This window comes from Stegostoma tigrinum, chromosome 23 (genome assembly GCF_030684315.1).
Source record: "Stegostoma tigrinum isolate sSteTig4 chromosome 23, sSteTig4.hap1, whole genome shotgun sequence".
Lineage (NCBI taxonomy): Eukaryota > Metazoa > Chordata > Chondrichthyes > Orectolobiformes > Stegostomatidae > Stegostoma > Stegostoma tigrinum.
In genome coordinates this window covers 10,859,839-10,882,452 of record NC_081376.1, presented here as the reverse complement: position 1 = coordinate 10,882,452, position 22,614 = coordinate 10,859,839, and the positions used below count along the sequence as shown (strand labels likewise).

General features: G+C 44.3%; 1 protein-coding gene across 12 annotated transcripts in view; it reads right to left on the bottom strand.

Annotated features, from left to right (window-relative positions):
* tnrc18 (trinucleotide repeat containing 18) overlaps positions 1-22,614 on the bottom strand; it is a 182,453-nt gene that overhangs the window by 7,362 nt on the left and 152,477 nt on the right. For 8 of the 12 annotated variants that reach the window (XM_048551911.2, XM_048551910.2, XM_048551916.2 and 5 more), the window contains 5 exons: positions 20,678-20,753; positions 18,553-18,661; positions 6,212-6,406; positions 5,379-5,579; positions 3,580-4,772 (listed from right to left, as the gene is read on the bottom strand). In XM_048551911.2, coding sequence (XP_048407868.2) covers positions 3,580-4,772; positions 5,379-5,579; positions 6,212-6,406; positions 18,553-18,661; positions 20,678-20,753 — 1,774 coding nt within the window. The remainder of the gene's footprint in view (positions 1-3,579; positions 4,773-5,378; positions 5,580-6,211; positions 6,407-18,552; positions 18,662-20,677; positions 20,754-22,614) is intronic. The other 4 variants (XM_048551919.2, XM_048551920.2, XM_048551917.2 and 1 more) reach the window with 3 other exon arrangements.

The window sequence follows — 22,614 nt, the reverse complement described above, 5'->3', positions numbered from 1 at the left end:
CAGACTTTGTTATTAATGACAACGGATGCTTGTCACAGAATGATGCTGTGAATACTGGACTGGCTGAAGAGAACTGAGTTAATAAGTAGCTCCATCTTTTGTCGCTATAAGACTAAAGCAGGCTCTCTATGGACAGTGCAGATAGTTAGACTGAGATTCTCTGAGCAGCTGCCACTCCAATTCAAGTTCTTCAAAAATAAACCATAATCCTTTTTAAAAAATAAAGTCAATGAGTTCTCTAAACTACGGCTGAGATTTTATCCCTCCCAAGTTTATTTGAAGTTGCTGAGAAAACTGCTGTGATTTGGAAAGGCCAGGTCTTAGCACTTTATTGCTTTACTGGTGGAATCGAAATGGAAGGCTTTCCCAGTCAGTGAGAGGCAGTCTGGGGCTTTTCACCCCGCTTATACACTGAACTCCTTCAGCAACTTTTTATTAGTTGTAACATTAGCCATGCTAATTGTGGGGATACTTAGCAGAAGTGCTCTCATTGCAAAGCATACACTGTATCCACGTGGACACTCCGACTGGCCAACGTAGGGACAACTCAACACAGATTTCTGAAACCTTGCAGCCTCTGATCTGCTGAAACATGACACAAGGTGACAGCTTAAAGCACTGAATGAGGCCAACTGGTCTTGTCTGAGTTGACTGTTTGAGATCCAGTTATTCCCCAGTGTTCTACTTACTCCCCATAATCATGTTAATGCATTTATCAGACGCCTCTTCTAATGTTAACAATAAATCTGCTTCCAGTTCACAACGATTTACCGTTAAAAAATATAAAATTAGCTTCTTGTTCTTTTGCCAATTATTGTAATATGTATTAAATTGTAAATTGCTTCCAAATTCGTTACATTTGTGGGACAGATTATAGCCACCTTGAATTCAAGGCTATAACACTATTCTGCAGGAAACCTGGACTTGGCTCTTTCCTGGGTTTGTGCTTGGGTAAAATGTGTCTTGGGCAAATGCATCACCAGCTTTGGACTGTGTTTGTAAACTGTACACATGTACAATCTTCTGGCAATTGCTGTACCAACATGGTTTTCCTAGATAGGGTCCGAGTCTATCCTGCTGCTCCTGTCAACAATGCAGTGGCCAATACACACGAGTTCTGCCAGGCTTGTCTACAATGCTGTTTCTGGGATGTTGACATCTTCAGTTATTTGCAGTCAGATAAAAGCTCTGTGATTCTCTTCAAGCTCTACATTCAATCTGACTTCCAATTCCTTCAAATCCACACCCTCACTCCAACAGCCCCTCCTCTGCAAGTGTACTCTATTCCTAAACCAGTACCCCCCGCAACCCGCATCTCCCTAAACCTACCAGGATCCACTCAGTCCCTAATTCAGGAGTTTGTAACCCTCAGCTCCAGTGCCTCAAAAGACTTGTTTGTTAACTCTGTCTTAAAGAAAAGCCAAGTGCGAGAAAATTACTGCTGTGATTAATGGCTTTTAGCACACTATGTTTTGTAATTCATTCATGGGATGAGGGTGTCACCCACTAGGCCAGCATTTATTGCCCATCTGTAAGAGTCAGCCACATTACTGTGGGTCTGGAGTCACATGTAGGCCAGACCAGGTAAGGAAGGCAGTTTCCTTCCCTGAAGGACATTAGTGAACCGGATGATTTTTTTCCCCCAACAATCGACAATGGATTCATGGTCACCACTAGACTCTTCATGACAGGTTTTTAAAATTGAATTCCAATTCCACCATCTGCTGTGGCAGGATTCAAACCCAGGTCCCCAGAATGTAGCCTGGGTCTCTGGATTAACAGTCCAGTGATAACACCAGAGGCCATCGCCTCTCCAGTGCTGCACTTTGCAGTTTCATATTATTATTTTAACTAAAAATAATCACTGAGGATTGAATAAATTTGTTTGAGCAGTTTAGCTCAAATAGTTTTCGATAAATGCCTTGGTTTGACCATGTTTAGATGGTTTTGATTTTCATCTTTTTTTATATTGCTGCAATGATAAATTATTCTATCTGTGCTGCTATATAAAATTATATTTCCAATTACAAGAATCAAAAGCTGAAAAATCTGGCTTAATTCTACGTAAGTTAAACTTTGTTTTAAAGATGATTTTATCGACAAAAGTCAGGTCTGAAAAAGGAGGAAAACATGATCATTCAGAGGTGGTTTTATTTTAGTTTTCATTTTGTTTTCTGTTGATATACAAGGATATGAATTAGGAAAAGGATTAGAACAAGTGGGTCCTGTAACTTGCTGTGCCACTGAGAAAGACCACGGCCAATTTGTGTTCTCTACTCCACATTCCCATCCATCCCGAGAAGCTCGAATCATCAAGAATCCATCTCCTTCCACTGTAAAAGCATTCTATGCCTGCTGCGCCCCCACCACCATTCTCTGGGAAAAAAAATTCCAAAGACCCATAACCCTCCGTGAAAAATAAATCCTCTTTACTTCCATGTTAAATGGGAAACCTGTTTCTGCGGTGGGTGATAGACAATAGACAATAGGTGCAGGAGTAGGCTATTCGGCCCTTTGAGCCAGCACCACCATTCATTATGATCATGGCTGATCATCCACAATCAGTACCTTGTTCCTGCCTTATCCCCATAATCCTTGATTCCACTATCTTAAAGAGCTCTATCCATCTCTTTCTTGAAAGTATCCAGAGAGTTGGCCTCCACTGCCTTCTGGGGCAGAGCATTCCATATATCCACCACTCTTTGGGTGAAGAAGTTTTTCCTCAACTCTGTTCTAAATGGCCTACCCCTTATTTATTATCATATATTATTAGCAAAATTATCCATCTGCTTTAAAAAAAAATAGAATTTTTGTCCTGTGGCCTAATGTCAGGTAAATGTTTTCTAGAAGTTTCTTCAGCATTAAAAAAAGTTACTGAATCCTGTCCCAATTCATCCAAAACTTGGAAGTACTCTGAGCAACATGGGACTTCAAGAGCTTATTGATAAATTAACCTGTTAAACAAAACCACTGTGGGTACTGGAAATACTTCATTTAAAATCACCGTGGTTTGCTGCTTCACTTCGAGCTAGAGGTGGGTAGGTTATGGTACCCACCTTCTTTTAATATCTGTAGGTATCTGCTATAGGAAGGATACTATGAAATTGGAGAGGGTTATAAGGATGTTACCAGGACTGCAGAGTTTGAGTTATGTGGAAGGCTGGGACGTTTTTTCCCCTGGAGTGTAGGAGGGTGAGGGGTGGACCTTACAGAGATTTATAAAGTCAGGAGGGGCAGAGATAAGGTGAATAGCAAAGGTCTTTTCCCTAGCTTAGGGGAGTTCAAAACTAGAGGGCATAATTTTAGGATGAGAAGAGAAAGATTTAAAATGGGCCTGAAGGGCAACGTTCTCACACAGAGGGTGGGTCATGCACGGAATGAACCACCAGAGGAAGTGGCAGACGCGGGTACAGTTGTAATGTTTAAATGACATTTCGTTAGGGACACGAATAGGAAAGTTTGGAGCGATGTGGGTCAAACACAAGCAGGTGGGGCTGGTTTAGATCAGGAAATGTGCACAGAACAGCATGGGCTAGCTGGCCCGAAGGGTCTGTTTCTGAGCTGTATGACTCTATTTACCTGGGTGGGTTTGCCGAACCATTTCCAAAGCTGTCTGGCAGGAAGGAAGGCGGCGATTTTGGGCCTGTTCTCCACTGATGGCAGCCGCTGCCGTTTGGCCAGCTCCTTGGTGGTTGGCAGGTGGACACCTTCTCGTTTCTTGGGTTTGCTCTTGCTCTTACTGGGCTGCTGTTTCTGCTTCTGCCGTCGGGCTTGCTGCTGGGGTCGGGGCTCAGGGGGCAGGCGCACCTGTTGCCCTGATGACGGGCCGGGCGGAGAGGCAGGCTGGAAGTCGGCCTCCTCCTCATCAGAGCTGCAGGACGAGTCTTCATCGGTCGTGGAGGACGAAGAAGATGAGCTGGACGAGGAAGAGGATGAGGACGAGGAGCTGGAGGAGGAAGACTGGGACGACGACGATGAGGAGACTGGCGATGAGGCCCTGGAACTCGCGGTGCTGCTATTCCGCGGAGCTTCTCTGTCGTCGTTCTGCCGATCTTCCTCCCCCTCGGATTCGGGACTGCTGCTGCTGCTTGCACTGCTATTGCCATCTTCCTTCTCTTTGTTCTTCGTCTTGGCTTTGGGCTCGGTGCTGCCAAAAGTCCCCCCAGAAAATGCAGCACCTGCATTAGGTTCCTTCTTGGCAGCCTTACTTTTTGACGGTTTCTGCTTCACCTCACAGCCCCCAGCTGCTGCAGGGTAGCTCACGTTGAGCATGACCTTGCTGTCCACCTTTCCTGTCAGGTTTTGATCTTCCATCATCATGGCTTTGGTCTTCTTCGTTTTGGGTGACATGACCCCTTCGTGGTCCAACTTGACGAGAATCTCTGCCTCCAGTTGCTTCCTCAGTCCTTTCCCGCTGTTCCCAAACTCCTGGGCCTCTTCCTCCGCTTTCTTCCCCTTCTTCGCCTTCGCTCCCATGCCCTCGGAGGTGGAAAATGGATCCGACAGTTCACCGTACGTTTCCAGGCCCAGGGTGTTCCCGAAGACCGGAGCTGGGAAAGTGGCTGGCTGTTGCGCGCTTTGTTTCGGGACAAGCTTCACCTTTGCCACCTTCTTTTTCCTCTCACTGGGGGCCTTGGCCGCAGCTCCCACCCCACTCCTTTTTGGGAGGCACTTTCTCGTCGCTTTTACAGCTTGCTTACTCTGGCCCTCCATGTCAGTCTGGCCCTCTGCCGACCCGGGAACCTCCATCTGCTCTGAGACCGAGTCAGTTCCTAAATTAACGTAAAAGGAAAGGAGAAAGGAATTCTCGATTATTTTACATCCTCTTCCAATAATTTGCTCAAGCCAGACCCTCTCAGACCACTGGACAGGTTCTCGTGGCTCCAGACAACTTCCCTGCAACATGGCCAATATTTATGCTGAGCAACTTCACACACAAAAAAGGAAATACGTTTGATAATTATTGCTTAGTTAATTGTGGGCTCTTGCTGTGCACAAATTGTGGCTTCTACATTACAAAAGTGACTAACCTCCGAACCTGTCCCCTGGCAGAATTAGTGGCCGAATGAAAACTGTAATCTGCATTAAGAAGGGTTAGGAACACGGGAACAGGAGTAGGGCATTTGGCCCTTGAGCCTGTGCCTGTCTTCGATTCGATTCAATTCGATTGTTGCAGATCCATTTCTCAGACTCTCCGTGACTCGGTAACCGATGTCACAGGAAGCTACAAAACTCAATGTTGGAGGTTTTCAGCTGTAGCCTTGCCTCCTGAGGAAGTGGCAGATTTCCACAACCCTCTGTTTGAGGAAGTCCTCCATCGCTTCCTTCCTACTGGCCAAGTTGCACTGCGAGGGAAGTCTCACTGATGATCGACCTACCAGCTTTCCCTTTGGCGGTGGATGTTTTCCTCCCTCGGCCTTTACTTTTCGCTGTGCTGTTGTCAGTGCCCTGGGCACCAGCCTCTTTGCTGTCCACGGCATCCTTGCTGGACTTCCTGCTTTGCCGCTTGGTGTTGGGCACCAGCAGAGCTGGGGATGGCTCTGCACCTGTGAAGAAGAAGCCAGTCTCTGAATCAGACACTGACAGACATAGGCCACTTTTAACTTTTGTGCTACATGGATCAGCGAAAGATTTCAACGACTGGAGGAAATTTAAAGATGTACACGAGGCCAGCGCTCCTGTCTGGAGGGAGCGCTCCAGCAGACTGTGTTCCAGTCTTAGGGATATCTGCCGCTTGAATCTAAACAACACAGTTACAAACTGTTAGTTCCATTGTCAGCCAAGGTCTCTCCCATTGGCAGTGAGGAACACAAGATGGTCACAAGCAGAAGGGAACAATCATTCGCTTCCTGGACCCCCCTGCCCTTTCTAAGTGTCTAAATGACCTGAGGGATTGTAGGGCAGAGAGGACAGAGGAGGTGAAAAAAGTACAGGTGAGAGAAAAACAAAGTACCAATAAAGTTGTAGATCTTGTTCATGTCCCCAGTAGAGTTTATCTCAATGCTTGAAGTCAAATTAAGCCAACCTACTTTGGGTTAGTGGCTACAGCTCCCTTTGTAGTGCAACACAAACCCCACACCGGTTTATCTCATTGAGAGGCTGGGAAACCACTGCTTAAACCCCCACTTCAAGCCATTTTAAGAAAAGGCAGCTGTCAAATGTCTGAAAATGAACAGGTACAGCTGGATTTGAGACCATGGGTTTTACGTACATTGAATCTTATAATCTGGAGGCAGAAGGCGTATGTGTGAAAGAGGAATGCGTCCAGTATCACCATCATCAAACTCCACTGTTATCAGGTCCTCATCTTCATCAGGGTCCGGGCTCCCTAAAGCCAGGGGAGAAGCAGAAGGGGTAAGAGGGTTAGGAGCAAAGCTAAGGGAAGGACCGGAGATTTGGGATGTGGCTGGAGGGGAATATGTGGGCAGTTGGATATAATGTGTTAATATCATTGTAGAAAACAAACCAGAAAATATACTGCATCAATTGGAGGATAGTTTCACTCAAAATAAAACTTGGGCTACATGAAAGGATGCAATATTATCCTCCCGGGTGATATATCTGACAAATGGACTTGAGCACATCACCTTGGATGATGCTGCACTGCCAGCGGTACCGTCTTTTGAACAGGATATCAAATTGAGACATTACCTGTTCTCTTAAGTAAATGTAATAGATCCTATGGCAGTATTTTTTTAAAAAGGGAGCTCTGCCTTGAGTCCTGACTGATATTTATTCCCTCGCCCAACACTGAAATGTACATTCTCTGGTCATTACAGCATTACAGTTTACAGGAAATTGCTGTCTGTAAATTGGCAGCCATTCTCCTTGTGTTCCAATAGAGACTGCACTGTAGAAGTGCTGCATTGCCTGCAAAGCATGTGGGGACATCTTGATGCTGTGAAAGGTGCTATATAAATTTCTTTCTGACTCATTAGTTGGCTGCTAAATATTTGTTTAAGAAAGGTGCAAATAAATTCTAACTTTTGTACCTACATGAGCCAGTTGGTTCAATGTAATGAGCATCTGTGGATATTTGGCTTATACCATGTGTCTGGTAACAACATTAAAACTGTACACCTGATAGAACTGCATTGGCATTATTCTGCAGGGGTAGAGATCTACAAGGGCTGTGAAGCCAGGATCTGGGCAAGTGAAGTGATCTTTAGGTCTATCTCTTTCTGAATTTAATTTTATTTTGTTTACATTTAGGAACTAACTATACATTACTGTTTAAAAGGGGTATGTTGATGCATAAAAGATGTGATGCACAAAAAGAGATATAGAAATTCTCTGAGAGTAGTGGTAATTAGGTAATAAGTTATCCATCTTAAGCTGCTTTCTATGCTTTAGCAGAGCTCACTTATTTGTAATAATACTCTTTGGAAGACAGGATTTCAGTATGTAGGGTCTCCTGGATTTTGCAGCAAAAGCAAGCACATCTGCTTTTAAACGTCTGCAGCTTGGGGAGTTTCAGTGCAGGTTGACAGATGCCTTCAGCTGGCTTTGTCTGACTGGCTTGGTGGTCAGGTACAGGAGAGTGTGACTGCATGTTGAAACAGGTAAGGGGATTGAGAAAGTTGCAGAGGAGGAGCTGCACTTGCCTAACACTTGCAATTCTCCAAAAGGTCTGAGGTTTGTGCAGCTTATAAGGATGAGAGTGAGGGCCGTGGTGTGAAGGAGTTGATTGACCATAACATCACAGTACAGGAAGCCTTAGAAGTGGGAGGATTAAAAGAAATATATTATTGGACAGTATAATCAGGGAGATGGACACTGTTCTCCTTAGCTGAGAACAGAATCTGGTTACCACAGTTTAGGACAACTGCTCAGAGCTGGAGAGGAACTTGCAGTGGAAGGGGAAGGGCATAATTTTCGGGAGTACATTTTGGTTCCAACTACGTGGGTAAGAGTAGGAAAACGGTTTTGCACAGTCAGCATGCAGGGCTGGCACCAAATTAAGAAGCCGAACTTCAAAGGTAATGAACTCTGGATTACTATCTAAGACACATTCAAATTAGGACAGGGCAAATCAGATTAGAGAGATGAACTTGTGGCTCAAAGACTGGTGTGGGAGAAATACTAAATTAAAACGAGAAAACTGCAGACGCTGTAAATCAGGAACAAAAACAGAAGTTGCTGGAAAAGCACAGGAGGTCTGGCAGAATCTGTGAAGAAAAGTCGGAGTTAACATTTTGGGTCCAGTGCCCCTTCCTCAGAACTGGAATGGGAGAAGTGGGTTCCAGTTTGTGGGGCATTGACACCAGTACATGGAAAAGTGGAGATTGTACTGTTGTGATGAAAATCACCTAAACTGTATTGGGGTCAGTATTCTAGCAAAGTTGAGATGCTTTAAACTCAATAGAAAATTTAAGGCAACAGGTCAAGGTAACAATAAAAGCACTGATAATTAAAGTATGGCAGAAAGGGGTAATGATTATAGTCAGTGTCCTCTGTGATAGGGCCCGAGTTTACAAAAGAATTGTAACAACTGAATTCTGAGCTCTGTGTCTGAATGCCTCCAGCATTCACAACAAAACAGGTGAACTGTCAGCTCAAATAGAAACTGACATGCATGACCTGATAGCCATTGCAGAGACAAAGCAAAGCTGGGACCTGGATATCTAAGGGTATGTGATATTTAGGAAGAAGAGGTAACTGGGAAGAAGGTGGGGAGGTGGCTATGTTAATAAAAGAGTGCATTAGTATTGTACTGAGGGAAGGCCTTAGTTATAAAGTTCAATCTGTAGAATCAGCTTGGATGGAACTAAGAAACAGCAAATGGCAGAAAACTTCAGTGGGAGTTGTTTATCGCTGTTGTTTTGTGGCCTATAATATAAATCAAAGTATGAATCAGATGCTTGTAATAAAAGTGATAAGGTCATCATGGAGGATCTCAGTCTACAAACAGATTAATTAATAGTACTGTTATGGAGGATGAATCCTTTGAATGTATGCAAGGTGGATTTCTAAAAAAGGAATGTCAGAGAAGCAAAAACTGAAAGTGCTGTGAATGTTGTAAATTGTAAAGTCGAACTCAAAATTCAGTCACTAAAGCAGAATATTACAGTAGCAGAATCCATACCAGTTCCAAAACTTTTTTCAAAAAATCCCCAGCTACCATCAGTTCTAAGGAAAGGGTACTTGACCCGAAACGTTAACTCTGATTTGTCTCCACAGATGCTGCCAGACCTGCTGAGCTTTTCCCGCAACTTCTGTTTTTGTTTATGTTTAAGAAGCAATTAGGTATAATGCACTCAGAGATAATAGGAACTGCAGATGCTGGAGAATCCAAGATAACAAAGTGTGAAGCTGGATGAACACAGCAGGCCAAGCAGCATCTCAGGAGCACAAAAGCTGACGTTTCAGGCCTAGGCCCTTCATCAGAGAGCTGATGAAGGGTCTAGGCCCGAAACATCAGGTATAATGCACTATTTAGATCTAGTACTGTCCAACAAAATTAGTAATCTTGTTGGGAAATAGTGACTATCATTCATAGTCACTATCTTAAGAATGATAGCATTTATAACATAAAGTGATGTAGTTCATTCAGAAATTAGACTCTTCAATTTAAACACAAAGAAACAATGAAGTTATGAGGGAGCAAATATGGCAGATTGGATAACTGCATTAGAAGATTTGATGTTAAATAGGCAATGGTAATACTTAAAGAACAAATACATAGTTTACAACAAAAATACATTCCTTTAAAGCACAAAAATCCCAGTAAGGAAAATGTTTTCACTGTGGCTTACAGAAGGAATCAAGCATTTCATTAGATCAAAAGAAAAGGATTATAAAATCACCAAAAAGAAAAATGTTGAGCCAAAAGACTGGGTAGATTTTAGGCTTCTGCAAAATCAGGACCATTAAAAATAGAAAAGTTAAATGGTAAATGAGAATAAATTAGCAAGAAACATGAAAACAGAGCATAAAAGCTGCTATACATATGTATAAGGAAAAAAAAATAGCAAAAACAAACATGAATCCAATACAAGCAGAGTCAGGATATTAAAAATGGGGAAAAAGGAAATGGCACGAAAAAAACTAAACAAATGTACTGGGCTGAATCTTATGTTTTTGTGGCTAAGTGAGAGGCTTCTACCAAAGATCCAAGGGATCTCTCTCCGTATCTTACCAAACCCACTTCATTAACTACCTACCCTCACCGCTATGGTGCCCCTCTCATTTCATTCTAACCCAATCTGACGATGGGCCATTTACAGAACAACTTACCATTGTCGGAATATCCCAAAGCTGACTGGTATTGCCATCACTGGTGCCATCTGTGAAAGCCTGTTGTGCACCTGGACATGAACTATCAGCACAGAGTTGCTCTTCATGGATGCTAACATCTGATTTTCTGCTGTCTGTCATGTCCAGGACAAAGTCTCGATTGGTAGGCATGGACCTGGAGCTCCTGCTGGACAGGATGGTGCACAGGCAGAACGCCCCCTTTCCCCAGGACCAGTGGTGGAGGCCACAAGACCAGACCATGCCAGTCTGATCCAAGGTTGTTGCCACTTGGTCAGTGCAGTTTGACTGTCTAGGAGGAATGCCCAGTGCTGTAGGAAAACGGTCAATGTTCTCCTCCACTCTGCCAGAGTGCCCGCGTCTTCTGTCTGCTACCTCACACTCGCTCTACCTCTGCTGCTGTGCTCCTCTCCCAACCACTGCTCATGCTCTACCCCTCTCAGTATCTCCCACTCACTGTCGCTGATCCCAGTTTAACCCTTCCTGACCTCTGCGCTGCCATCTCGCGATGCCTCCACACTCTCACCGACAGTAGCTAGCTGTGCTGTCCACTTTCACCTCTCACAATACCTGCCCTTTCTTTCATTCCAGGAGACCAACAACCCCCCAAAAGGGCAAAAAGAATTGAGAGGGTGGCAAGCTGGGATGTCTGACATTCCAATCCCCATCCCTCATGCAGACAGAATTCTGTCTCAGGGGCTGACTGACCGTGTCCAAGTGGCTGGACTGGTATCAGAGGCTGCCCTGGACTTATGGTGCCAGCTTCCTGGCTTTGTGCACGCGGTTACTGACAAACACAATACAGCAGTACTGTGAGCCTGGTATCTCAAGCTGAGTGCATCCAGAAAGGCTCATAGTGAGTGAAGGTGATGGCAGGAAGTGAAAAGGCAGAAGATGGCGCCTAGTCCAGCCCCATGAGCTGGGTGAGTCCGTCCCTGGGTGCACCAGTGTCCTTACTGCATCATTGCAATCAGAGTTACTGGTGTAATACTGAAGTGCAAGAGCGTCCTGTAAGTGGATCTGAGATACGTCATGAGGTTTCTTGGAGGTTGGTACATTGAAAGTAATGGTAGCATTGGACAGAGTCAGTCTGGATTTATGAAAGGGAAATAATCTTTAAAAAACTGTTGGAGCTTTTGCAAACATAACAGCAGAACAAATAATGGAGTACTGGTAGATTTAGATTCTTTTTAGAAGGCTCTCAAAGTCCCCATAAGAGAGTAGTAAACAAAACTAGAGCAACGTGAGATTAGAGGAAACGCACTGGCATGGATTGAAAGCTAATTAACACATAGAAAACAGGACAGGAATAAATAGGTAAGTGTCAGGTTGGCAGGCTAACTAGTGGGCTAACACAAGCTTCAGTACTTGGGTCCCGGGTATTTGCAATTTATATCAATATTTTCGGTTTGGGGATTAAAGCCAATATTTACAGGTTGGCAGGTGACATAAAACTAGGTGGAGGTCAGTCATGAATAAGGTGAAAAGTCACCTCAAGAGGTTTTGGAGAGGGTAAACAAGTGGTCAAAAAAATGGCTGATGGAATTTGGAGAAATGTGAGGTTATCCAGTCTTGCAGGACAGATAAGAAATACAGAGCGTTCCTTAAACGGTGTGAGGCTGGGAAGTGTTGAAACTACAAAAGGACTTGGGTGTTCTTGTTCGTAAATTACTGAAAGCTAAGACGCAGCAAGTAATTATAGAGTCATAGGGATGTACGGCATGGAAACAAATTCTTCGGTCCAACATAATCATGCCAACCAGATATCCTAAGTTAATCTAGTCCCATTTACCAGCATTTGGCCCATACCCCTCTAAACCCTTCCTATTTATGTTCCCATCCAGATGCTTTTTAAATGTTGTAATTGTACCAACCTCCACCACTTCCTCTGGCAGCTCATTCCATACACTACCCTCTGTGTGAAAATGTTGCCCCTTAAGTCCCTTTTACATCATCCCCTTCACACCTTACATCTATGCCCTCTACTTTTGGCCTCCCCCACCGTGGGGAAAAGACCTTGACTATTCACCCTAACCATGCCTCTCATGATTTTATAAACTTCTATAAGGTCATCCCTCAGCCTCTGACACTCCAAGGAAAAATGGCTCCGGCCTATTCAACCTCTCCCTTATAGCACAAACCCTCCAATCGTGGCAACGTCCTTCTAAATCTTTTCTAAACCCTTTCAAGTTCAACAATATATTTCCTATGGCAAGGAGACCAGAACTGAATGCAATACTCCAAATGTGGCCTAACCAATGTCCTGTACAGCCGCAACATGACCTCCCAATTCCTATACTCAATGCACTGACAATAAGGCAAGTATACCAAACGCTGCCTTCAGTACCTGGTCTACTTGTGACTCCATTTTCAAGAAACTATGAACCTGCATTCCAAGGTCTTTTTGTTCAGCAAAACTCCCCAGGACTTTACCATTAAGTGTATCAGTTCTGCCCTGATTTGTCTTACCAAACTGCAGCACCGCACATTTATTTAAATCAAACTCCAGCTGCCACTCGTCAGCCCACTGGCTCATCTGATCAAGGTTCCACGGTACTCTGAGGTAACCTTCTTTGCTGTCCACTACACCTCCAAGTTTGGTGTTATCTGCAAACGTACTAACCATACCTCCTGTGTTCACATCCAAATCATTTATACTAATGATGAAAAGCAGTGGACCCAGTACTGATCCCTGCGGCATACCGATGTTCACAGGCCTCCAGTCTGAAAAGCAACCCTCTATCACCACCGTCTGTCTCCTATGTTTTCAGAAGCCAAATGTACATTTGCATTTACTACAAGAGAGTATTAGTATAGAGTAAAATATTCATATAGAACCTTATGCATGAGACCATATCTGAGAGCATTGTGCACAGTTGTAATCGCTTTAATCTAAGGAAGGATTTAATTGCCATGGACGGAATACAAACAAAGGCTCATTAAACTAACTCCTGGGCTGGATGAGTTGCCCTATGAAGAAAGGCTGGACACCTACTCTCTGGAGTCTAGAAGAATGAGAAGTGATCTCACTAAGAGGAGAGATTTAATTGCTCAGAGAGAAGTGAATCTTTGGGACTGTCTACCCACTACTCTCTATATAAAAGCAGCAATGTGCTTCTGAGGCTTTATAAGGCTCTAGTTAGGCCCCATTTAGAATACTGTGCCCAATTTTGGGCCCCACACCTCAGGAAGGACATAGTAGCCCTGGAGTGTGTCCAGTGGAGATTCACACGGATGATCCCTGGAATGGTAGGTTTAACGTATGATGAACGGCTAAAGATCCTGGGATTGTACTCATTAGAGTTTAGAAGGTTGAGGGGAGATCTAATAGAAACTTACAAGATAATGTATGGTTTAGAAGGGATGGACGCTAGGAAGTTGTTTCCGTTAGGCGGGGAGACTAGGACCGTGGGCACAGACTTAAAATTAGAGGGGTAAATTTAAAACTGAAATGAGACGACATTTCTTCAGCCAGAGAGTGATGGGCTCGTGAAATTCATTGCCACAGAGTGCAGTGGAGGCCAGGTCGTTGGATGCCTTCAAGGCAGAGATCAACAAATTCTTGATCTCAGAGGAATCAAGGTCTACAGGGAGAGTGTAGGGAAGTGGTGTTGAAATGCCCATCAGCCATGATTTAAATGGCAGAGTGGACTTGATGGGCCAAATAGCCTCACTTCCACTCCTATGTCTTATGGTCTACCCAGTTTGCTGTAGAGTTTCTACTTGTTAAGTATGGTCAAGACAGAGATCAACTGTTCTATGTTCTATTAGTAACATCAATGAAATGCGGATCGTGTGGGAAAATGGCGTTGACATGGAAGATCTGGGCTCTCAGATTTCCAGGAGTGTTCTCAACTTTTGCAACATGCCACGAGGATGAAAATACAAGCCAGAATGTTAAGGTTATTATTGTCCTGCAGAACTCCTCATAACTTCCAGCTTCCAGCAAGCAACTGTATAAACCGCTTTAGAATCTCATGGATAGAGAAAATGGGAACTGCAGACGCTGGAGAATCCGAGATAACAACGAGTACAGCTGGATGAACACAGCAGGCCAAGCAGCATCTTAGGAGCACAAAAGCTGACATTTTGAGCCTAGGCCTTGATGAAATGTCAGCTTTTGTGCTCCTAAGATGCTGCTTGGCCTGCTGTGTTCATCCAGCTCTACACTTTGTTATCTTAGAATCTCATGGGTTAGCATGAGATCTTGCAGAAAAATAAAACATCAATCCCACTGAGATTTTTCACTCAGGACAACGATCTGGCCTTTAGAGGGTTGAAGCAAAGCCAATATTGTAGTTTGGGTGATTGGATGTTGTATTTTTCTCACAAACAGGAAGTTGGGTTGCAATCACAAATTAGTTGCATAACGTAATGTTCCCCACAGAATCCCCTTCCCATCTTCCCCAGTGGAGACGCTGGTTTTCAACTACTATCACCATCATATCTAGAATGATAACTTATATTTATTATGGGGGCTTCAAAGGAGCAAACCGTCCCAATACATCTCTTGGGAGCATTACTAAACATGAGAGAATATTAGGAAAGGGGTATAAAGAGATAGGTTTTGAGGAGTGTTGCAAAGAGACATGCAGAGGTTTTGAAAAGGAATTCAGGAACTTAAGGATGAATTATTGATGCAAGCTTAAGCAGAGTGTGTCAACATGATACTTGACTTCAGAGGCCATCACAGATTGGCTTGATGATATTCTCCACCTTCAATCCTCATGTCCAGAGCCCTGGTCAACTGCCCCCTTCTCTACCAACTGATACCGAATTCCAATTGCATGGTGACCAGTGTGCCTAACCCTCCCACAGAGAATAACTAAATCACCACAACTGGAATCAAACCTGGGCCTTACGGTCCTGCAACTTAGTAGGATGCTGGGAGTATTATCTGGGGTAAGCTGCAATTTTAAGTGGTTCCAGAGAGCAACCAACAGTTAATGTTTCCACTTGGGTGGAATATTGCTGTGAATGTTCTATTGAAATGTCAAGATGAATTTACATGAGATTAAGGTTTCAAATGCTTTCAGTTTCAGCTACTTAAGGTGGCTTGATCATTGACATTTTATTCTCCGATAGTAAAAAGGAGTTCCTTTAACAAAGTGCTTGAAGCAATGAATGACTTTTAAAATATCTTTGTTTTACACACCTTACTGTTGCCCTAGCATTAATTACTTCAAGAATGTGGATGAATAAAGGTGACACAGCCTGGCATGAGGGCAGAATTGGAGGGCATACCTTGGCATATGCTGCCATGAGAAGGCCATTTGGGATTTTTATATATTCCATCATACTGACTATGGCCCATGACCCCCTGAGATGCTGTAAACCATGCCCCGTTCATTGAAAATTGCAGAGGCCTAGATTAAACTTATCTCCATGATGGAGGTGACCAGGTTAAGAATGCAGTGTGTGGGCTCACAATGTATTCCAATCTGCTCCCTCAGAAGTGAAAATCAGAAACCTGAGGGAGAGGCTCAGGAATCTTGGTATTAGGACCAGCCCACTATTTTAAAAAGGCTCCTAGTTATCCAGTCCTGGCAAAAATCCAGGCCTACAGCCATCTCATCTTGAAATGGTTGCGGGGATAATCCTCTTTAAAAAAAATCAAAGCTCAGTTGGAGTTTTATTCTTTCTGCCTTTCTAATGGATTAATAATAATAGCATAATTCTGGCTGAGGTTTAAATATTCACTGTATTATGTTGCCTTGGATACCTCCCACCTCTCTCCAGATATGATTAGGCCCCATCTAGAGAATCTCCCGAGACAGAATGGAGAGTGAGATCTGAGGGCATTTTCTTTACAGCACAGAAATCTACTTTCATCACATTCCTAAGCCCTCCATTGAATAGAGGAAGGTTGCCAAAAATGCTTTTGGCAGCCGTAAGGTTAAAAAAAAAGTGTTTTTCTTTCCTGGTTCCCTTCTGTGCTGTGAGCTGCTAATGTTGATGTTCCCACTATAAAGGGAGCTGAGAGAAGCAGATTTATGGCAATAATTAGAGAATAGCAGTTATCACAATGTCAGTGCACCATGATAAATTTCTGTCTCACATACAAGAGCACACTGATAAATGTGCCCTGAAAGCAAACGGCCCAAACACTTGAAAAAGTTACAAGCTTCAAAGACCTTCCTGTCAGTTTTAGAAATCACTTAACAATATTGGTTACTCTACTTAACAGCAAGTTCCTTAATACTGATTTATTCCAATCAATAGATTGGAGCAAAGGGTTATACAGCAACTAAGGGGGAAAAAAAGCAAAAGGGAAAACTCCTTAAAAGAGGACCACTTCAAAAGTGGGATTTATCATAACCCATGTAAATGATCTGACAGGTTCAGCAAGTGCTGAACACAGTGGGATTAAATTGAATGCTAATTTTTGCAGAATCTCAATAGATTCTTTTTTATTAAGGGATGTGGGCATTGCTGATGAGGCCAGCATTTATTGCCAATCTCTAATTGCTCTCGAGAAGATGTTTTACCTTCATGAAGTGTTGCTGTTCATGTATTTTAAGGAAGTAACTACAGAGATAGTGGAATCACTGGTCATAATTTTACAAGAATCTTTTGACTCTGGAAAAGGATCCCAGGGGATTGTAAAAAGGCTAATGCAATGCCCTTATTCAAAAAAAAAGGAGGGAGACATAAAAGGTAACCATTGGCCATCTATCACTGGGACAATTCAGAAACACATAATATAATCCAACAGACAACATGGCATCATACGCCAGACTTGTGCTTTGTAAATGGTGGGCAGGCTTTGGGGAGATTCGAGGAGAGTTCTTAGAGCCACAGATTTGTGTAGTTGGTTCAGTAGAGAGTTTCTGGTTAATGGTGACCTCCAGGATGTCGCCTGGCATGGTGGGGAGTTGGTGCGTATGTAGGGTTAGGGCTTGTGGGTGGTTCTAATGATAGTTATCCCATTGAATACAGGCAGGCCTGGCTGCTTCATCAAACCAGGTTGATCCAATATCTCACTCAAATGGTCCTTCACGAATGAGACCCTGAGTTGTTAGCTTTCGTCATTCACTGATCAAGCCAAGGTATGATTTGTCTTTCAGATTAAATATTGAACAGAAGCCCTTTTGGTCATCTTGCTTGGACATAAACCATCTGCTATTTCAAACAGCAAGGAAATTCTCCCTGGTATCTTGGCTAATGCTTATCTTATGAAAAATATCATGGAGAAACAACAATTTTGTTTTCTTCCCTCGTGATCTCATTGTGTTGTGGGATCATGCTGCATGAAAATTGCCTGTCAATGTACAACAGTGAGCACACTTCAAGTCCTGAGGTTGTGCAAGTCTCTAGATAAATGTATTGTCTTGCTTCACTCATTGTTACATGGTTATACTTTATAATGGCCTGTGATCAGCTCTCAAGTTGATCCCCACTTGGCCTGACAGGTCCAGGAGTGCTGGGGCTGACTGCATTGACCAAACAGATATTAAATAACAGAGCACAGGAAAGCGTCTGTATCTGGGTGTGTGTGGATCAGATACTCACTGGATTAACTCCACAACTGACCAAACCCAAAGTTGTTAACTGGATTGGGCCCAACAGAACAATATTTCCCCATACTGAGTATTTTTCATGTTCCACCGTTGACAGCCCCACCCCCATGCAACTCCTCCCCTCCTCTCTCCTCCACTTATTCCCCCTTCTACTTCCTCTACCCTATCCTCCACCTTCCTTGTTTCTGCCTCACCCATCCACCTTTCCTGCTCTATCTCTCCTCCTCTCCCTTACCTTCCCAATCTTCTACCTTCTTTCCCTCTACTGCTGCTCTATAATCCCTCTTCTCCAGCTTCCCCCCCCCTCTCCTGTTTCCTCCAACTCTCCTCCCCATCCCATCCCCTATGTCACAATTCTCCATTTTCTTTCCCCTCTCATCCACTTCCCCACCTCTTTCCCTCCATGTCCCCTCCCCTCCCGCAACGTCCCATCCCCTCCCCTGCTTCTCAGAAGATGTCATTTCAAATTCTTGCAAAAAATCTTTGGGGATCAAAACATTCTGTTCATCATAAATGTAGAAAGTAACTAGAGAGATCTTTGTTTCAAGTTTGAAAGGAAAGATCAGTCTGCTTTCTGTGCACAGAAGACACTGTGATCAATGCACTTCAAGGCTAACCCTGTCGGGAGCTGAATCAGCACTAAACTCTCATTTTCTCACTTCTGACTTGGGAGGTCCGGATGTCACTGAGTAAAATGACTTCATGAGTGACAACTCGCGGAGATAGGGCCCCTGGGTTACAGAATCAGACAGAAAGAGAGAGAGAGAGAGACAGGTACCTCGGACAACAGTTCCTGGGTACAGGCAGCGGTACTGTTGGCTCCAGTAGGCAGCAATTCGGGTTCCTTCAGGTAACAACCTCACAGAGGATGGCTTAACGTCAATGATCTGCTTCAAAAGGATATTAGGAGAGAACGAGATCTAAAATTAAAGCTACGTTTGAATCTCAGATCAAATCAATCTTGACAAACTAAATGGTGATATCAACAGGAAGGCAATATCCCTGGGCCATTGCTGAATTGTTTATTGAAAATGTCGTAGTATGGAAGAGGAGCATTTGAATGTATCCAGTGATAGAGGCCAGGGTAGGGTGGGGTTGGTGGGGTAGGGTGGTAGGGGGTGGTTGCTGTAGAATTGAGAAAAATCAGATTGGTTCGGCTCCACATCCCACTCTCCACGCCCCCAGGCCCCAAACAGAAATGTTTAACAACAGCAGGACAGTAATCAAACAGACCCCTCATACCCGCCCCACTCTCCCCCCCACCGCCCTCCCCCGGGGCGGGGGGACGGACAGACAGCCCATTGAAATATGTTACGGCCTTATTAAGGGCCATTTTATCATTGACAGACAGCAGCAATTTAAGCTCCATGTGACCAGGCCGCATGATAAACCTCAAGGCAGGTACTCGGTGGCTAGCTAGGGTTTTTAGGGGATGGGGATGTGGGGCGGGAGGGGTTAAAGTAAAAAAATGGGTGACCACAGGTAGTGGCGCCCCTTTTGACGTCCCTGACGGGCATCTCAGACCTGTATTCCTTCCAGAAACTTTGTTGTTTTCTGACTTGCCGTAGGCCGCAGGGCTCCTGCCTTCTAAGCAGCGGTGGGACATGTTGTCATGGCTGCTCTTTGTTTGGTCCAGCTGATTCCTTTTGTGGGGCGTGGGGGATGCCGGCAGGGGCCGATTTCCCAAGTGCCGCCCAGGAGATACCAAGGAAAGGCCTGCCTAGCTGTCCGGCCATGCCATCCACACATGTTCCCCACCAAGACGTGCCTGTCCACCCAACCCACAAAATTTGAGGCTGAAGATTCTTCCCAAAGTAAATCGTCAAGTGCTGGGGCAGGGGGGGGGGGGGGGGGGCGCAACACATCTTACGGAATAAATCTCACTCACTCGGCAACTGAGGAATGGCTGGTCTAGCACAGCTTGGCGCCTGTGCATCTGTACAAGACAGGCAGTGCTGTTTCCAGAATGGGTGGCCAGCTCTGACTACTAACTTTTCTGTCGTGACTGGAATGAAAAAGTCAGCCAGGTGGATCTCATAGAAGGTGCAGAGCTGGATGAACACAACAGGCCAAGCAGCATCAGAGGAGCAGGGAAGGCTGACATTTCGGGCTCAGACCCTTCATCAGAAAATCTCCAGCATCTGCAGTTCCTACCATCTCTGGATCTCAAAGAGTATGAGTTTCCCGAATGGCCCACTGTTAACCTGGCCCAAACAGGGAGTCCTGGCTGACAGACATAAACATGGGTATCAGAGGTTCTGCTCACTTTAGAAGCTGGTACTGAGCTGGCTGGGTCACGTATAATGCACGGGTGACTCAGGGTGACTTGGTACGGGTTACCAGCCTCTGTGCAGTTATTTCAATTTTCAGCCTCCACAAACAAGGAAACCACCCGGCGAGATATCTCTGCCAACTGGAGCTCAGTCTCCCTGATGTTACAAAGCTTTAAATAGTCAATTGAGGGTGTAATTTAAACAGTGTCACTACACTTACAGAGCACCAGAAATACGAACAAATTTCTGAAATCAAATATGCCATTCCTTTTAATGATTTGTGTCAAAAGGCAAGATGATAGGGGAAATTGATTAACAGATAATATCCTGATAACAGATAAACCAATGGTACCATGAGGAGTATCTGCAGAAAGAGGTTCTTGCTTTTGCACTCAGACACTTAAAGTGCATGGAGAGATAATTTAAAGCTGTGACTAGGACACTGGGCACAATGAGGAGTTTCGGGCCATTTTAATCCAGCCGCTTGTTCCCTGTCTGTTTTACAATGAGTGTTTTAATTTCGCTGCTTATACAACCAAGACTGAAGAAAAGCTCACCAAAGGTGGTAACAGCATGCACATCTAAAAACAAACATTATTGCCAATCTGTAAAGGTTAATAAGCCTCTCACCGCTTCCTGTAGGAGCTGCTCCAAGGAGTAGATGTGAGGACGGTTTCCTCTCTCTCCCTCTACAACTACACGATATCTAGAATAGAATTTTTTTAACTACTTTAGGAAGTGCCAGGTTATTTAAATAGATCAATCTTCTAATCCTTGCTACTTCTCCATTAAATTTCTTAATGTCAGATCCATGTGCAGATTGGTAGCAGCAATTTAAAATCTTGTTTAAAAAGATAATTCACAGTTCGTCTCAGAATCACAGAATCCCCACATTGCAGAAAGATACCGTTTGGCCCATCGGGTCTGTACTGTCCTACCCTATCCCTGTAACTTGGGATTTCCCATGGCTAATCCAACTGGCCTGCATATCCCTGGATGGGACAATTTCAGTATTGCCAATCCACCCCTAACTGGCACATCATTGGACTGTAACTGGGAACCTGAGCACCAATAATTAACAGAGAGAGAGATTAGGCCCAGATGAAGCCCCAGGGCTTGTCACTGTTCTATCATCAGCAAGTTACTTGTTATTCACATTGCAAAACATTGTATTTTCCCCTTTTGTTTAAATCCAATAAAGTCACATTTTCTGTATTTAAATAATATGAAAGATATTTTGTATGTTGCCCCTGACGTGTTATTTTCTGAGTCTTTGACTTTACCCGTCCTTTGGTAAATGCCAGAAAAGTGGTGACGCACACAAGGAGAAATGTTAACTTTGTTGCACGAGACATTTTTCCCACAATGAATCTTTATCTCCTTGTACAAACAAAATTCATACACACAGATAAAGGCAAAGACAGACCCACACATGCCCAGCAAAGTTTGCCCCTCCGGCCCTTGTCTCCTGAAGGTGATGACCCGAGTTGCTGCAGCGCTTTTCCTGATAGCAACAGAGCGGCTTTGCAGTTACACGTCTGGTGAGGATGAAATGGTCCGAGTTGCAGGACTGCAGAAGCATGGATTTCATATTTAGGTCACTTCAGTTTTACACAAAAGGAAAATGTACCAAAAGGGATCATTTATCCCTCCACAGTTTGGATGGAAGTTTCCTGTTCTTGAATCAAGTCCCAAAACAGGAACATTTTATGTAGAGAAATACCTGGGTTCAGAAATCCCAAGGGATTCTCTGTCAATCAAGTAGTTGCTGGGGTAATGGGGGTTCTGCCGGAATTCCAAATCCAAAGACCCTACAGCAGAGGTCGATCATTCAGCCTATCAAAGCTGCTCTGCCCTTCAATGAGATCATGGCTGACCTCATAATCCATTTTGTCCAGATGCTGGAACATGAAGCCTGTCTGGGGCTGCCATCCAATCAGTGCCTGATGTCTCCACAACTTGGCAGCACCATAACACCTGTCACCAAGGCACCATTTTCCAGACCCCGAGATGGAGGATTGGAAGCAAGAGAGGTAGGGCTGGAGGTGGGGGGGGTGGAGCTGGTCAGATTGAGGGAACTACCCCCTTTCGCCCCAGCTCGTCCCAAAACTGAGAGCTTGCCCTCAGTTGCTGAGTAGGCTGACTCTTTCCTGTCTCAACTTGGAGCTCAATTAATTGTGGGCCTGGCCGCAGGAGGCCCTCTGGTCATTGTTAATTGATCAATTATTGGCAGTCAGTTGGGAAGGTCTATCACAAGTCTTCCTATCCAGAACTTAACTTGCGTTGTGACAAGAGGGTGATGGTGGCGGTGGAGGTGGCAGAGAGGGGGTTGGGTGGGTGGCGGCGATGTCAGATGGAAGAGACAGCCCAATTATCCCTTCTCCCTACCACTTTCCCACTGCATCTCGAGAGTAGAAGATTCCATCTTCTACCTTAAACATTGTAAAGAAGGCATTTATATAGCATCCTTCATAATCTCAGGGTATCCCAAGGTGCTCTGCAGTCAATGGAGTGTGAACTGAAGTGCTGCCACTCTTCTAGAGAAACAATCAATAGCCAGTTTAGGC